The sequence below is a fragment of the Oncorhynchus nerka genome, linkage group LG28 (genome assembly GCF_034236695.1).
Source record: "Oncorhynchus nerka isolate Pitt River linkage group LG28, Oner_Uvic_2.0, whole genome shotgun sequence".
Lineage (NCBI taxonomy): Eukaryota > Metazoa > Chordata > Actinopteri > Salmoniformes > Salmonidae > Oncorhynchus > Oncorhynchus nerka.
Window position 1 is genome coordinate 3,924,351 of NC_088423.1, and position 18,534 is coordinate 3,942,884.

The following is an 18,534-nucleotide window of genomic DNA, read 5'->3' on the forward strand; positions in this document are numbered from 1 at the left end:
GACAGTGGTCTGTTATAGTAGTGGTAGCAGACAGTGGTCTGTTATAGTAGTGGTCTGTTATAGTAGTGGTAGCAGACAGTGGTCTGTTATAGTAGTGGTAGCAGACAGTGGTCTGTTATAGTAGTGGTAGCAGACAGTGGTCTGTTATAGTAGTGGTAGCAGACAGTGGTCTGTTATAGTAGTGGTAGCAGACAGTGGTCTGTTATAGTAGTGGTAGCAGACAGTGGTCTGTTATAGTAGTGGTAGCAGACAGTGGTCTGTTATAGTAGTGGTAGGTCTGTTAGACAGTGGTCTGTTATAGTAGTGGTAGCAGACAGTGGTCTGTTATAGTAGTGGTAGCAGACAGTGGTCTGTTATAGTAGTGGTAGCAGACAGTGGTCTGTTATATAGTAGTGGTAGCAGACAGTGGTCTGTTATAGTAGTGGTAGCAGACAGTGGTCTGTTATAGTAGTGGTAGCAGACAGTGGTCTGTTATAGTAGTGGTAGCAGACAGTGGTGGTCTGTTATAGTAGTGGTAGCAGACAGTGGTCTGTTATAGTAGTGGTAGCAGACAGTGGTCTGTTATAGTAGTGGTAGCAGACAGTGGTCTGTTATAGTAGTGGTAGTCAGACAGTGGTCTGTTATAGTAGTGGTAGCAGACAGTGGTAATGGGCAGTGGTCTGTTATAGTGGTCAGACGTTATTAGTAGTGGTAGCAGACAGTGGTCTGTTATAGTAGTGGTAGCAGACAGTGGTCTGTTATAGTAGTGGTAGCAGACAGTGGTCTGTTATATAGTGGTAGCAGACAGTGGTCTGTTATAGTAGTGGTAGCAGACAGTGGTCTGTTATAGTAGTGGTAGCAGACAGTGGTCTGTTATAGTAGTGGTAGCAGACAGTGGTCTGTTATAGTAGTGGTAGCAGACAGTGGTCTGTTATAGTAGTGGTAGCAGACAGTGGTCTGTTATAGTAGTGGTAGCAGACAGTGGTCTGTTATAGTAGTGGTAGCAGACAGGGTCTGTTATAGTGGTCTGCCAGACAGTGGTCTGTTATAGTAGTGGTAGCAGACAGTGGTCTGTTTTAGTAGTGGTAGCAGACAGTGGTCTGTTATAGTAGTGGTAGCAGACAGTGGTCTGTTATAGTAGTGGGTAGCAGACAGTGGTCTGTTATAGTAGTGGTAGCAGACAGTGGTCCGTTATAGTAGTGGTAGCAGACAGTGGTCTGTTATAGTAGTGGCAGCAGACAGTGGTCTGTTATAGTAGTGGTAGCAGACAGTGGTCTGTTATAGTAGTGGTAGCAGACAGTGGTCTGTTGTAAAGCAGACAGTGGTCTGTTATAGTAGTGGTAGCAGACAGTGGTCTGTTATAGTAGTGGTAGCAGACAGTGGTCTGTTATAGTAGTAGAAAGTGGTCTGTTTAGTAGTGGTAGCAGACAGTGGTCCGTGTTATAGTAGTGGCAGCAGACAGTGGTCTGTTATAGTAGTGGTAGCAGACAGTGGTCTGTTATAGTAGTGGTAGCAGACAGTGGTCCGTTATAGTAGTGGTAGCAGACAGTCCGTTATAGTAGGTAGCAGACAGTTGGTCTATAGTAGTGGTAGCAGACAGTGGTCTGTTTATAGTAGTGGTAGCAGACAGTGGTCTGTTATAGTAGTGGTAGCAGACAGTGGTCCGTTTATAGTAGTGGTAGCAGACAGTGGTCTGTTATAGTAGTGGTAGCAGACAGTGGTCTGTTTATAGTAGTGGTAGCAGACAGTGGTCTGTTATAGTAGTGGTAGCAGACAGTGGTCTGTTATAGTAGTGGTAGCAGACAGTGGTCTGTTATAGTAGTGGCAGCAGACAGTGTCAGATAGTGTATAGTAGTGGTAGCAGACAGTGGTCTGTTATAGTAGTGGCAGCAGACAGTGGTCTGTTATAGTAGTGGTAGCAGACAGTGGTCTGTTATAGTAGTGGTAGCAGACAGTGGTCTGTTGTAGTCTGTTATAGTAGTGGCAGCAGACAGTCTGGTTATAGTTAGCAGACAGTGGTCTGTTATAGTAGTGGTAGCAGACAGTGGTCTGTTATAGTAGTGGTAGCAGACAGTGGTCCAGTGGTCTGTTATAGTAGTGGTAGCAGACAGTGGTCTGTTATAGTAGTGGTAGCAGACAGTGGTCTGTTATAGTAGTGGTAGCAGACAGTGGTCTGTTATAGTAGTGGTAGCAGACAGTGGTCTGTTATAGTAGTGGTAGCAGACAGTGGTCTGTTATAGTAGTGGTAGCAGACAGTGGTCTGTTATAGTAGTGGTAGCAGACAGTGGTCTGTTATAGTAGTGGTAGCAGACAGTGGTCTGTTGTAGACAGTGGTCTGTTATAGTAGTGGTAGCAGACAGTGGTCTGTTATAGTAGTGGTAGCAGACAGTGGTCTGTTATAGTAGTGGTAGCAGACAGTGGTCTGTTATAGTAGTGGTAGCAGACAGTGGTCTGTTATAGTAGTGGTAGCAGACAGTGGTCTGTTATAGTAGTGGTAGCAGACAGTGGTCTGTTATAGTGGTAGTGACAGTAGCAGTAGTGGTAGCACAGTGGTCTGTTATAGTAGTGGTAGCAGACAGTGGTCTGTTATTAGTGGTAGTAGACAGTGGTCTGTTATAGTAGTGGCAGTGGTCAGACAGTGGTCTGTTATAGTAGTGGTAGCAGACAGTGGTCTGTTATAGTAGTGGTAGCAGACAGACTGTTATAGTAGTGGTAGCAGACAGTGGTCTGTTATAGTAGTGGTAGCAGACAGTGGTCTGTTATAGTAGTGGTAGCAGACAGTGGTCTGTTATAGTAGTGGTAGCAGACAGTGGTCTGTTATAGTAGTGGTAGCAGACAGTGGTCTGTTATAGTAGTGGTAGCAGACAGTGGTCTGTTATAGTAGTGGTAGCAGACAGTGGTCTGTTATAGTAGTGGTAGTAGACAGTGGTCTGTTATAGTAGTGGTAGTAGCAGAGACAGTGGTCTGTTATAGTAGCAGACAGTGGTAGCAGACAGTGGTCTGTTATAGTAGTGGTGTAGAGACAGTGGTCTGTTATAGTAGTGGTAGCAGACAGTGGTCTGTTTATAGTAGTGGTAGCAGACAGTGGTCTGTTATAGTAGTGGTAGCAGACAGTGGTCTGTTATAGTAGTGGTAGCAGACAGTGGTCTGTTATAGTAGTGGTAGCAGACAGTGGTCTGTTATAGTAGTGGTAGCAGACAGTGGTCTGTTATAGTAGTGGTAGCAGACAGTGGTCTGTTATAGTAGTGGTAGCAGACAGTGGTCTGTTATAGTAGTGGTAGCAGACAGTGGTCTGTTATAGTAGTGGTAGCAGACAGTGGTCTGTTATAGTAGTGGTAGCAGACAGTGGTCTGTTATAGTAGTGGTAGCAGACAGTGGTCTGTTATAGTAGTGGTAGCAGACAGTGGTCTGTTATAGTAGTGGTAGCAGACAGTTATAGTAGTGGTAGCAGACAGTGGTCTGTTATAGTAGTGGTAGCAGACAGTGGTCTGTTATAGTAGTGGTAGCAGACAGTGGTCTGTTATAGACAGTGGTCTGGTTAGTAGTGGACAGTGGTCTGTTATAGTAGTGGTAGCAGACAGTGGTCTGTTATAGTAGTGGTAGCAGACAGTGGTCTGTTATAGTAGTGGTAGCAGACAGTGGTCTGTTATAGTAGTGGTAGCAGACAGTGGTCTGTTATAGTAGTGGTAGCAGACAGTGGTCTGTTATAGTAGTGGTAGCAGACAGTGGTCTGTTATAGTAGTGGTAGCAGACAGTGGTCTGTTATAGTAGTGGTAGCAGACAGTGGTCTGTTATAGTAGTGGTAGCAGACAGTGGTCTGTTATAGTAGTGGTAGCAGACAGTGGTCTGTTATAGTAGTGGTAGGACAGTGGTCTGCAGACAGTGGTCTGTTATATAGTGGTAGCAGACAGTGGTCTGTTATAGTAGTGGTAGCAGACAGTGGTCTGTTATAGTAGTGGTAGCAGACAGTGGTCTGTTAGACAGTGGTCTGTTATAGTAGTGGTAGCAGACAGTGGTTGTTATAGTAGTGGTAGCAGACAGTGGTCTGTTATAGTAGTGGTAGCAGACAGTGGTCTGTTATAGTAGTGGTAGCAGACAGTGTTATAGTAGTGGTAGCAGACAGTGGTCTGTTATAGTAGTGGTAGCAGACAGTGGTCTGTTATAGTAGTGGTAGCAGACAGTGGTCTGTTATAGTAGTGGTAGCAGACAGTGGTCTGTTATAGTAGTGGTAGCAGACAGTGGTCTGTTATAGTAGTGGTAGCAGACAGTGGTCTGTTATAGTAGTGGTAGCAGACAGTGGTCTGTTATAGTAGTGGTAGCAGACAGTGGTCTGTTATAGTAGTGGTAGCAGACAGTGGTCTGTTATAGTAGTGGTAGCAGACAGTGGTCTGTTATAGTAGTGGTAGCAGACAGTGGTCTGTTATAGTAGTGGTAGTAGCAGACAGTGGTCTGTTATAGTAGTGGTAGTAGACAGTGGTCTGTTATAGTAGTGGTAGCAGACAGTGGTCTGTTATAGTAGTGGTAGCAGACAGTGGTCTGTTATAGTAGTGGTAGCAGACAGTGGTCTGTTATAGTAGTGGTAGCAGACAGTGGTCTGTTATAGTAGTGGTAGCAGACATAGTAGTGTCTGTTCTGTTATAGTAGTGGTAGCAGACAGTGGTCTGTTATAGTAGTGGTAGCAGACAGTGGTCTGTTATAGTAGTGGTAGCAGACAGTCTGTTATAGTCTGTTATAGTAGTGGTAGCAGACAGTGGTCTGTTATAGTAGTGGTAGCAGACAGTGGTCTGTTGTAGACAGTGGTCTGTTATAGTAGTGGTAGCAGACAGTGGTCTGTTATAGTAGTGGTAGCAGACAGTGGTCTGTTATAGTAGTGGTAGCAGACAGTGGTCTGTTATAGTAGTGGTAGCAGACAGTGGTCTGTTATAGTAGTGGTAGCAGACAGTGGTCTGTTATAGTAGTGGTAGCAGACAGTGGTCTGTTATAGTAGTGGTAGCAGACAGTGGTCTGTTATAGTAGTGGTAGCAGACAGTGGTCTGTTATAGTAGTGGTAGCAGCCAGTGGTCAGACAGTGTTATAGTAGTGGTAGCAGACAGTGGTCTGTTATAGTAGTGGTAGCAGACAGTGGTCTGTTATAGTAGTGGTAGCAGACAGTGGTCTGTTATAGTAGTGGTAGCAGATAGTAGTGGTAGTAGACAGTGGTCTGTTATAGTAGTGGTAGTAGACAGTGGTCTGTTATAGTAGTGGTAGCAGACAGTGGTCTGTTATAGTAGTGGTAGCAGACAGTGGTCTGTTATAGTTATATAGTAGTGGTAGCAGACAGTGGTCTGTTATAGTAGTGGTAGTAGACAGTGGTCTGTTATAGTAGTGGTAGCAGACAGTGGTCTGTTATAGTAGTGGTAGCAGACAGTGGTCTGTTATAGTAGTGGTAGCAGACAGTGGTCTGTTATAGTAGTGGTAGCAGACAGTGGTCTGTTATAGTAGTGGTAGCAGTGGTCTGTTATAGTAGTGGTAGCAGTGGTCTGTTATAGTAGTGGTAGCAGACAGTGGTCTGTTATAGTAGTGGTAGCAGACAGTGGTCTGTTATAGTAGTGGTAGCAGACAGTGGTCTGTTATAGTAGTGGTAGCAGACAGTGGTCTGTTATAGTAGTGGCAGCAGACAGTGGTCTGTTATAGTAGTGGTAGCAGAGTGGTCTGTTATATAGTAGTGGTCAGTGTTATATAGTAGTGGTAGCAGACAGTGGTCTGTTATAGTAGTGGTAGCAGACAGTGGTCTGTTATAGTAGTGGTAGCAGACAGTGGTCTGTTATAGTAGTGGTAGCAGACAGTGGTCTGTTATAGTAGTGGTAGCAGACAGTGGTCTGTTATAGTAGTGGTAGCAGACAGTGGTCTGTTATAGTAGTGGTAGCAGACAGTGGTCTGTTATAGTAGTGGTAGCAGACAGTCTGGTCTGTTATAGTAGTGGTAGCTGTTATAGAGTGGCAGTGGTCTGTTATAGTAGTGGTAGCAGACAGTGGTCTGTTATAGTAGTGGTAGCAGACAGTGGTCTGTTATAGTAGTGGTCTGTTATAGTAGTGGTAGCAGACAGTGGTCTGTTATAGTAGTGGTAGCAGACAGTGGTCTGTTATAGTAGTGGTAGCAGACAGTGGTCTGTTATAGTAGTGGTAGCAGACAGTGGTCTGTTATAGTAGTGGTAGTAGACAGTGGTCTGTTATAGTAGTGGTAGCAGACAGTGGTCTGTTATAGTAGTGTAGCAGACAGTGGTCTGTTATAGTAGTGGTAGCAGACAGTGGTCTGTTATAGTAGTGATAGCAGACAGTGGTCTGTTATAGTAGTGTAGCAGACAGTGGTCTGTTATAGTAGTGGTAGCAGACAGTGGTCTGTTATAGTAGTGGTAGCAGACTGTTATAGTAGTGGTAGTCTGTTATAGTAGTGGTAGCAGACAGTGGTCTGTTATAGTAGTGGTAGTACAGTGGTCTGTTATAGAGTGGTAGCAGACAGTGGTCTGTTATAGTAGTGGTAGCAGACAGTGGTCTGTTATAGTAGTGGTAGCAGACAGTGGTCTGTTGTAGAGTAGACAGTGGTCTGTTATAGTAGTGGTAGCAGACAGTGGTCTGTTATAGTGGTAGTGTTTTAGTAGTGGTAGCAGACAGTGGTCTGTTATAGTAGTGGTAGCAGACAGTGGTCTGTTATAGTAGTGGTAGCAGACAGTGGTCTGTTATAGTAGTGGTAGTGGTAGTGGTAGCAGACAGTGGTCTGTTATAGTATAGTAGTGGTAGCAGACAGTGGTCTGTTATAGTAGTGGTAGCAGACAGTGGTCTGTTATAGTAGTGGTAGCAGACAGTGGTCTGTTAGTAGTGGTAGCAGACAGTGGTCTGTTATAGTAGTGGTAGCAGACAGTGGTCTGTTATAGTAGTGGTAGCAGACTGTTATAGTAGTGGTAGCAGACAGTGGTCTGTTATAGTAGTGGTAGCAGACAGTGGTCTGTTATAGTAGTGGTCAGTGGTCTGTTATAGTAGTGGTAGCAGACAGTGGTCTGTTATAGTAGTGGTAGCAGACAGTGGTCTGTTATAGTAGTGGTAGCAGACAGTGGTCTGTTATAGTAGTGGTAGCAGACAGTGGTCTGTTATAGTAGTGGTAGCAGACAGTGGTCTGTTAGTAGTGGTAGCAGTGGTCTGTTATAGTAGTGGTAGCAGACAGTGGTCTGTTATAGTAGTGTAGTAGACAGTGGTCTGTTGTTATAGTAGTGGTAGCAGACAGTGGTCTGTTATAGTAGTGGTAGCAGACAGTGGTCTGTTATAGTAGTGGTAGCAGACAGTGGTCTGTTATAGTAGTGGTAGCAGACAGTGGTCTGTTATAGTAGTGGTAGCAGACAGTGGTCTGTTATAGTAGTGGTAGCAGACAGTGGTCTGTTATAGTAGTGGTAGCAGACAGTGGTCTGTTATAGTAGTGTCAGACAGTCTGTTATAGTAGTGGTAGCAGACAGTGGTCTGTTATAGTAGTGGTAGCAGACAGTGGTCTGTTATAGTAGTGGTAGCAGACAGTGGTCTGTTATAGTAGTGGTCAGTGGTCTGTTATAGTAGTGGTAGCAGACAGTGGTCTGTTATAGTAGTGGTAGCAGACAGTGGTCTGTTATAGTAGTGGTAGCAGACAGTGGTCTGTTATAGTAGTGGTAGCAGACAGTGGTCTGTTATAGTAGTGGTAGCAGACAGTGGTCTGTTATAGTAGTGGTAGCAGACAGTGGTCTGTTATAGTAGTGGTAGCAGACAGTGGTCTGTTATAGTAGTGGTAGACAGTGGTCTGTTATAGTAGTGGTAGCAGACAGTGGTCTGTTATAGTAGTGGTAGCAGACAGTGGTCTGTTATAGTAGTGGTAGCAGACAGTGGTCAGACAGTGGTCTGTTATAGTAGTGGTAGCAGACAGTGGTCTGTTATAGTAGTGGTAGCAGACAGTGGTCTGTTATAGAGTGGTAGTAGACAGTGGTCTGTTATAGTAGTGGTAGCAGACAGTGGTCTGTTATAGTAGTGGTAGCAGACAGTGGTCTGTTATAGTAGTGGTAGCAGACAGTGGTCTGTTATAGCAGACAGTGGTCTGTTATAGTAGTGGTAGCAGACAGTGGTCTGTTATATAGTAGTGGTAGCAGACAGTGGTCTGTTATAGTAGTGGTAGCAGACAGTGGTCTGTTATAGTAGTGGTAGCAGACAGTGGTCTGTTATAGTAGACAGCAGACAGTGGTCTGTTATAGTAGTGGTAGCAGACAGTGGTCTGTTATAGTAGTGGTAGCAGACAGTGGTCTGTTATAGTAGTGGTAGCAGACAGTGGTCTGTTATAGTAGTGGCAGACAGTGGTCTGTTATAGTAGTGGTAGCAGACAGTGGTCTGTTATAGTAGTGGGTCTGTTAGTAGTGGCAGACAGTGGTCTGTTATAGTAGTGGTAGCAGACAGTGGTCTGTTATAGTAGTGGTAGTGGTCTGTTATAGTAGTGGTAGCAGACAGTGGTCTGTTATAGTAGTGGTAGCAGACAGTGGTCTGTTATAGTAGTGGTAGCAGACAGTGGTCTGTTATAGTAGTGGTAGCAGACAGTGGTCTGTTATAGTAGTGGTAGCTGTTATAGTAGGTAGCAGCCAGTGGTCTGTTTTAGTAGTGGTAGCAGACAGTGGTCTGTTATAGTAGTGGTAGCAGACAGTGGTCTGTTATAGTAGTGGTAGCAGCCAGTGGTCTGTTATAGTAGTGGTAGCAGACAGTGGTCTGTTATAGTAGTGGTAGTAGACAGTGGTCTGTTATAGTAGTGGTAGCAGACAGTGGTCTGTTATAGTAGTGGTAGCAGACAGTGGTCTGTTATAGTAGTGGTAGCAGACAGTGGTCTGTTATAGTAGTGGTAGCAGACAGTGGTCTGTTATAGTGTAGCAGACAGTGGTCTGTTATAGTAGTGGTAGCAGACCAGTGGTCTGTTAGTAGTGGTAGCAGACAGTGGTCTGTTATAGTAGTGGTAGCAGACAGTGGTCTGTTATAGTAGTGGTAGGTCTGTTATAGACAGTGGTCTGTTTTAGTAGTGGTAGCAGACAGTGGTCTGTTTTAGTAGTGGTAGCAGACAGTGGTCTGTTATAGTAGTGGTAGCAGACAGTGGTCTGTTATAGTAGTGGTAGCAGCCAGTGGTCTGTTTTAGTAGTGGTAGCAGACAGTGGTCTGTTATAGTAGTGGTAGTAGACAGTGGTCTGTTATAGTAGTGGTAGTAGACAGTGGTCTGTTTTAGTAGTGGTAGCAGACAGTGGTCTGTTATAGTAGTGGTAGCAGACAGGTCTGTTATAGTAGTGGTAGTAGACAGTGGTCTGTTATAGTAGTGGTAGCAGCCAGTGGTCTGTTATAGTAGTGGTAGCAGACAGTGGTCTGTTATAGTAGTGGTAGCAGACAGTGGTCTGTTATAGTAGTGGTAGCAGACAGTGGTCTGTTGTAGACAGTGGTCTGTTATAGTAGTGGTAGCAGACAGTGGTCTGTTATAGTAGTGGTAGCAGACAGTGGTCTGTTATAGTAGTGGTAGTAGACAGTGGTCTGTTATAGTAGTGGTAGCAGACAGTGGTCTGTTATAGTAGTGGTAGCAGACAGTGGTCTGTTATAGTAGTGGTAGCAGACAGTGGTCTGTTATAGTAGTGGTAGCAGCCAGTGGTCTGTTATAGTAGTGGTAGCAGACAGTGGTCTGTTATAGTAGTGGTAGCAGACAGTGGTCTGTTATAGTAGTGGTAGCAGACAGTGGTCTGTTATAGTAGTGGTAGCAGACAGTGGTCTGTTGTAGACAGTGGTCTGTTATGGGTAGTTATAGTAGTGGTAGCAGTGGTCTGTTATAGTAGTGGTAGCAGACAGTGGTCTGTTATAGTAGTGGTAGCAGACAGTGGTCTGTTATAGTAGGTAGCAGACAGTGGTCTGTTATAGTAGTGGTAGTAGACAGTGGTCTGTTTTAGTGGTAGCAGACAGTGGTCTGTTATAGTAGTGGTAGCAGACAGTGGTCTGTTATAGTAGTGGTAGCAGACAGTGGTCTGTTATAGTAGTGGTAGCAGACAGTGGTCTGTTGTAGACAGTGGTCTGTTATAGTAGTGGTAGCAGACAGTGGTCTGTTATAGTAGTGGTAGCAGACAGTGGTCTGTTATAGTAGTGGTAGCAGACAGTGGTCTGTTATAGTAGTGGTAGCAGCCAGTGGTCTGTTATAGTAGTGGTAGCAGACAGTGGTCTGTTATAGTAGTGGTAGCAGACAGTGGTCTGTTATAGTAGTGGTAGCAGACAGTGGTCTGTTATAGTAGTGGTAGCAGACAGTGGTCTGTTATAGTAGTGGTGGTCAGTGTCTGTTATAGTAGTGGTAGCAGACAGTGGTCTGTTATAGTAGTGGTAGCAGACAGTGGTCTGTTATAGTAGTGGTAGCAGACAGTGGTCTGTTATAGTAGTGGTAGCAGACAGTGGTCTGTTATAGTAGTGGTAGCAGACAGTGGTCTGTTATAGTAGTGGTAGCAGACAGTGGTCTGTTTTAGTAGTGGTAGCAGACAGTGGTCTGTTATAGTAGTGGTAGCAGACAGGGGTCTATTATAGTAGTGGTAGCAGACAGGGGTCTGTTATAGTAGTGGTAGCAGACAGTGTTCTGTTATAGTAGTGGTAGCAGACAGTGGTCTGTTATAGTAGTGGTAGCAGACAGTGGTCTGTTATAGTAGTGGTAGCAGCCAGTGGTCTGTTATAGTAGTGGTAGCAGATAGTGGTCTGTTATAGTAGTGGTAGCAGACTAGTGCTTCAAACGGTTAGACGGTATGACTCTGACCCCTACTGCTACAGTAATGTGTTCGCAGTGTTTGGTCTTCAGGTCAGTGTGTGTGCTTGCATGTATGTATATGTTCTATCTCACGTTTTATATCATTCATTGCAGAGAGTGTCTGGACAGAGCATTAACCCCGCCCTCCAGATGTTCGGCCAATCAATCTCTGGCAATGTGGACATGGACAGCAATGGATATCCAGGTAGGGTCATATTATACAGTACAATACAGACATGATGCAACATAGCCAACACTAGGTGTAGGGCTAATGAAACACCTAGGACCTACATCTCAACATAGCCAACACTAGGTGTAGGGCTAATGGAACACCTAGGACCTACATCTCAACATAGCTAACACTAGGTGTAGGGCTAATGAAACACCTCGGGCCTACATCTCAACATAGCCAACACTAGGTGTAGGGCTAATGGAACACCTAGGACCTACATCTCAACATAGCCAACACTAGGTGTAGGGCTAATGGAACACCTAGGACCTACATCTCAACATAGCCAACACTAGGTGTAGGGCTAATGAAACACCTCAGGCCTACATCTCAACATAACCAACACTAGGTGTAGGGCTAATGAAACACCTCGGGCCTACATCTCAACATAACCAACACTAGGTGTAGGGCTAATGAAACACCTAGGACCTACATCTCAACATAGCCAACACTAGGTGTAGGGCTAATGGAACACCTCGGGCCTACATCTCAACATAGCCAACACTAGGTGTAGGGCTAATGGAACACCTAGGACCTACATCTCAACATAGCTAACACTAGGTGTAGGGCTAATGGAACACCTAGGACCTACATCTCAACATAGCTAACACTATGTGTAGGGCTAATGAAACACCTAGGACCTACATCTCAACATAGCCAACACTAGGTGTAGGGCTAATGAAACACCTAGACCTACATCTCAACATAGCCAACACTAGGTGTAGGGCTAATGAAACACCTAGGACCTACATCTCAACATAGCCAACACTAGGTGTAGGGCTAATGAAACACCTAGGACCTACATTTCAACTTCATGTTGTTATTATATACAGTTGAAGCCGGAAGTTTACATACATTTAAGTTGGAATCATTAAAACTCATTTTTCAACCACCACAAATGTCTTGTTAACAAACTATAGCTTGGCAAGTTGGTTAGGACATCTACTTTGTGCATGACACAAGTAATTTTTCCAACAATTTTTTATAGACAGATTATTTCACTTATAATTCACTGTATCACAATTCCAGTGGGTCAGAAGTTTACATACACGAAGTTGACTGTGCCTTTAAACGGCTTGGAAAATCCCAGAAAATGATGTCATGGCTTTAGAAGCTTCTGATAGGCTAATTGACATCATTTGAGTCAATTGGAGGTGTACCTGTGGATGTATTTCAAGGCCTACCTTCAAACTCAGTGCCTCTTTGCTTGACATCATGGGAAAATCTAAATAAATCAGCCAAGACCTCAGAAAACAATTGTTGACCTCCACAAGTCTGGTTCATCCTTGGGAGAGATTTACAAACGCCTGAAGGTACCATGTTAATCTGTACAAACAATAGTACGCCAGTATAAACACCATGGGACCACGCAGCCGTCATACCACTCAGGAAGGAGACACGTTCTGTCTCCTAGAGATGAACGTACTTTGGTGCAAAAAGTGCAAATCAATCCCAGAACAACAGCAAAGGACCTTGTGAAGATCCTGGAGGAAACACGTGCTAAATGATCTATATCCACAGAAAAAGATCGTAGGGACAAGATCCAGGGACAAAGATCGTACTTTTTGGAGAAATGTCCTCTGGGCTGATAAAACAAAAATAGAACCGTTTGGCCGTAATGACCATCGTTATGTTTGGAGGAAAAAGGGAGAGGCTTGCAAGCCGAAGAACACCATCCCAACCGTGAAGCAAGGGGGTGGCAGCATCATGTTGTGGGGGTGCTTTGCTGCAGGACGGACTGTTGCACTTCACAAAATAGATGGCATCATGAGGGAGGACAATTATGTGGATATATTGAAGCAACATCTCAAGACATCAGTCAGGAAGTTAATGCTTGGTCGCAAATGGGTCTTTCAAATGGACAATGACCCCAAGCATACATCCAAAGTTGTGGCAAAATGGTTTAAGGACAACAAAGTCAAGGAATTGGAGTGGCCATCACAAAGCCCTGACCTCAATCCTATAGAACAGTTGTGGGCAGAACTGAAAAATCTTGTGCGAGCAAGGAGGCCTACAAACCTGACTCAGTTACACCAGCTCTGTGAGGAGGAAGGGGCCAAAATTCACCCAATTTATTGTGGGAAGCTTATGGAAGGCTCCCCAAAATGTTGGACCCAAATTAAACTATTTAAAGGCAATGCTACCAAATACTAATTGGGTTTTTAAACAAATAAACAATTCTCTACTTTTATTCTGACATTTCCCATTCTTAAAATAAAGTGGTGATGCCAACTGACTTAATACAGGGAATTTTTACTGGGATTAAATGTCAGGAATTGTGAAAAACTGAGTTTAAATGTATTTGGCTAAGGTGTATGTAAACTTCTGACTTAAACTGTACCTGCTTGATTAGATTTAGAAATGAATACATAAAATGAACTCAGAATCAGCAGACAAAGTAAAGAATTGTTCACTCATTCTCCTGTCTGTCTGACTCTGAGTGGTTACTGGTCAGCCAGTAACACTGCTGTCTGTCTGACTCTGAGTGGTTACTGGTCAGCCAGTAACACTCCTGTCTGTCTGACTCTGAGTGGTTACTGGTCAGCCAGTAACACTCCTGTCTGTCTGACTCTGAGTGGTTACTGGTCAGCCAGTAACACTCCTGTCTGTCTGACTCTGAGTGGTTACTGGTCAGCCAGTAACACTCCTGTCTGTCTGACTCTGAGTGGTTACTGGTCAGCCAGTAACACTCCTGTTACTGGGCTCCACATCAATCGTGGACATTTAGAACTAGAACAGAAAACAACAGGTATGAGGACCCACAAAGGTCATCACTTGTTAATGATGACCTTTGTGCATATTGCCATATCTTCAAAGAACGAAAGAGATCTGCTGTGCTCATTGTTCTTTCATTGCAGATATTACCATTGGTGCTTTTATGGCTGATAGCGTGGTGTTATTGAGGTAAGTGGTTGTAAGTCAGGCTTTGTTCCAATGTCCATACCAGCATACCACTTTGAATGCAGGTCCAATACGTTGCTCAATTGTAATTGGGACTATACTAGTGTAGATATTGGAACATAGTAGTATAAACACATACAGTGGAACATAGTAATATAAAGACATACAGTGGAACATAGTAATATAAACACATACAGTGGAACATAGTAGTATAAACACATTAAGTGGAACATAGTAATATAAACACATACAGTGGAACATAGTAGCATAAACACATACAGTGGAACATAGTAGTATAAACACATACAGTGGAACATGGTAGTATAAACACATACAGTGGAACATAGTAGTATAAACACATACAGTGGAACATAGTAGTATAAACACATACTGTGGAACATGGTAGTATAAACACATACAGTGGAACATAGTAATATAAACACATACAGTGGAACATAGTAATATAAAGACATACAGTGGAACATAGTAGTATAAACACATACAGTGGAACATAGTAATATAAAGACATACAGTGGAACATAGTAGTATAAAGACATACAGTGGAACATAGTAATATAAACACATATAGTGGAACATAGTAGTATAAACACATACAGTGGAACATAGTAATATAAAGACATACAGTGGAACATAGTAGTATAAAGACATACAGTGGAACATAGTAATATAAAGACATACAGTGCAACATAGTAATATAAAGACATACAGTGGAACATGGTAGTATAAACACATACAGTGCAACATAGTAATATAAAGACATACAGTGGAACATGGTAGTATAAACACATACAGTGCAACATAGTAATATAAAGACATACAGTGGAACATAGTAATATAAACACATACAGTGGAACATAGTAATATAAAGACATACAGTGGAACATAGTAATATAAACACATACAGTGGAACATAGTAGTATAAAGACATACAGTGCAACATAGTAATATAAACACATACAGTGGAACATAGTAGTATAAAGACATACAGTGGAACATAGTATAAAGACATACAGTGGGACATAGTAGTATAAAGACATACAGTGGAACATGGTAGTATAAACACATACAGTGCAACATAGTAATATAAAGACATACAGTGCAACATAGTAATATAAACACATACAGTGGAACATAGTAGTATAAACACATACAGTGGAACATAGTAATATAAAGACATACAGTGGAACATAGTATAAACACATACAGTGGAACATAGTAATATAAACACATACAGTGGAACATAGTATAAACACATACAGTGGAACATAGTAATATAAACACATACAGTGGAACATAGTAATATAAAGACATACAGTGGAACATAGTAGTATAAACACATACAGTGGAACATAGTAATATAAAGACATACAGTGGAACATAGTAGTATAAAGACATACAGTGGAACATAGTAATATAAACACATACAGTGGAACATATTAATATAAACACATACAGTGGAACATAGTAGTATAAACACATACAGTGGAACATAGTAATATAAAGACATACAGTGGAACATAGTAATATAAAGACATACAGTGGAACATAGTAGTATAAACACATACAGTGGAACATAGTAATATAAAGACATACAGTGGAACATAGTAGTATAAAGACATACAGTGGAACATAGTATAAACACATACAGTGGAACATAGTAATATAAAGACATACAGTGGAACATAGTAATATAAAGACATACAGTGGAACATAGTAGTATAAACACATTAAGTGCAACATAGTAATACAAAGACATACAGTGGAACATAGTAATATAAAGACATACAGTGGAACATAGTAGTATAAACACATTAAGTGCAACATAGTAATACAAAGACATACAGTGGAACATAGTAATATAAAGACATACAGTGGAACATAGTAGTATAAACACATACAGTGGAACATAGTAAGATAAAGACATACAGTGGAACAGTAATATAAAGACATACAGTGGAACATAGTATAAACACATACAGTGGAACATAGTAATATAAACACATACAGTGGAACATAGTATAAACACATACAGTGGAACATAGTAATATAAACACATACAGTGGAACATAGTAATATAAACACATACAGTGGAACATAGTAGTATAAAGACATACAGTGGAACATAGTATAAACACATACAGTGGAACATAGTAGTATAAAGACATACAGTGGAACATAGTAATATAAACACATACAGTGGAACATAGTAATATAAACACATACAGTGGAACATAGTAATATAAACACATACAGTGGAACATAGTAATATAAACACATTACAGTGGAACATAGTAATATAAACACATTAAGTGGAACATAGTAGTATAAACACATACAGTGGAACATAGTAATATAAACACATACAGTGGAACATAGTATAAACACATACAGTGGAACATAGTAGTATAAACACATACAGTGGAACATAGTATAAACACATACAGTGGAACATAGTATAAAAGACATACAGTGGAACATAGTAATATAAACACATACAGTGGAACATAGTAATAAACACATACAGTGGAACATAGTAATATAAACACATACAGTGGAACATAGTAGTATAAACACATACAGTGGAACATAGTAGTATAAAGACATACAGTGGAACATAGGAAAAGACATACAGTGGAACATAGTAATATAAACACATACAGTGGAACATAGTAATATAAACACATACAGTGGAACATAGTATATAAAGACATACAGTGGAACATAGTAATATAAAGACATACAGTGGAACATAGTAATATAAACACATACAGTGGAACATAGTAATATAAACACATACAGTGGAACATAGTAGTATAAACACATACAGTGGAACATAGTAGTATAAACACATACAGTGGAACATAGTAATATAAACACATACAGTGGAACATAGTAATATAAAGACATACAGTGGAACATAGTAATATAAAGACATACAGTGGAACATAGTAATATAAACACATACAGTGGAACATAGTAATATAAAGACATACAGTGGAACATAGTATATAAACACATACAGTGGAACATAGTAATATAAACACATACAGTGGAACATAGTAATATAAAGACATACAGTGGAACATAGTAGTATAAACACATACAGTGGAACATAGTAATATAAAGACATACAGTGGAACATAGTAGTATAAAGACATACAGTGGAACATAGTAATATAAACACATACAGTGGAACATAGTAATATAAACACATACAGTGGAACATAGTAATATAAACACATACAGTGGAACATAGTAATATAAACACATACAGTGGAACATAGTAATATAAACACATACAGTGGAACATAGTAATATAAAGACATACAGTGGAACATAGTAGTATAAAGACATACAGTGGAACATAGTATAAACACATACAGTGGAACATAGTAATATAAACACATACAGTGGAACATAGTAATATAAAGACATACAGTGGAACATAGTAGTATAAAGACATACAGTGGAACATAGTAATACAAAGACATACAGTGGAACATAGTAATATAAAGACATACAGTGGAACATAGTAGTATAAACACATACAGTGGAACATAGTAATATAAAGACATACAGTGGAACATAGTAATATAAAGACATACAGTGGAACATAGTAGTATAAACACATACAGTGGAACATAGTAATATAAAGACATACAGTGGAACATAGTAATATAAAGACATACAGTGGAACATAGTAGTATAAAGACATACAGTGGAACATAGTATAAACACATACAGTGGAACATAGTAATATAAACACATACAGTGGAACATAGTATAAACACATACAGTGGAACATAGTAAATAAACACATACAGTGGAACATAGTAATATAAAGACATACAGTGGAACATAGTAGTATAAACACATACAGTGGAACATAGTAATATAAAGACATACAGTGGAACATAGTAATATAAAGACATACAGTGGAACATAGTAATATAAACACATACAGTGGAACATAGTAATATAAACACATACAGTGGAACATAGTAATATAAAGACATACAGTGGAACATAGTAATATAAAGACATACAGTGGAACATAGTAGTATAAACACATACAGTGGAACATAGTAATATAAAGACATACAGTGGAACATAGTAGTATAAACACATACAGTGGAACATAGTAATATAAAGACATACAGTGGAACATAGTAGTATAAAGACATACAGTGGAACATAGTAGTATAAAGACATACAGTGGAACATAGTATAAACACATACAGTGGAACATAGTAATATAAACACATACAGTGGAACATAGTAATATAAACACATACAGTGGAACATAGTAGTATAAACACATACAGTGGAACATAGTATAAACACATACAGTGGAACATAGTAATATAAACACATACAGTGGAACATAGTAATATAAACACATACAGTGGAACATAGTAGTATAAAGACATACAGTGGAACATAGTATAAGCACATACAGTGGAACATAGTAGTATAAACACATACAGTGGAACATAGTAATATAAACACATACAGTGGAACATAGTAATATAAAGACATACAGTGGAACATAGTAATATAAACACATTAAGTGGAACATAGTAGTATAAACACATTAAGTGGAACATAGTAATATAAAC

At 40.8% G+C, this 18,534-nt stretch overlaps 1 protein-coding gene across 1 annotated transcript in view; it reads left to right on the top strand.

The window, feature by feature from the left end:
* LOC115120420 (integrin alpha-9-like) overlaps positions 1-18,534 on the top strand; it is a 224,493-nt gene that overhangs the window by 79,691 nt on the left and 126,268 nt on the right. The window contains exons 12-13 of the mRNA XM_065012599.1: positions 10,879-10,969; positions 13,852-13,897. Of these exons, the coding sequence (XP_064868671.1) occupies positions 10,879-10,969; positions 13,852-13,897 (137 nt within the window). The remainder of the gene's footprint in view (positions 1-10,878; positions 10,970-13,851; positions 13,898-18,534) is intronic.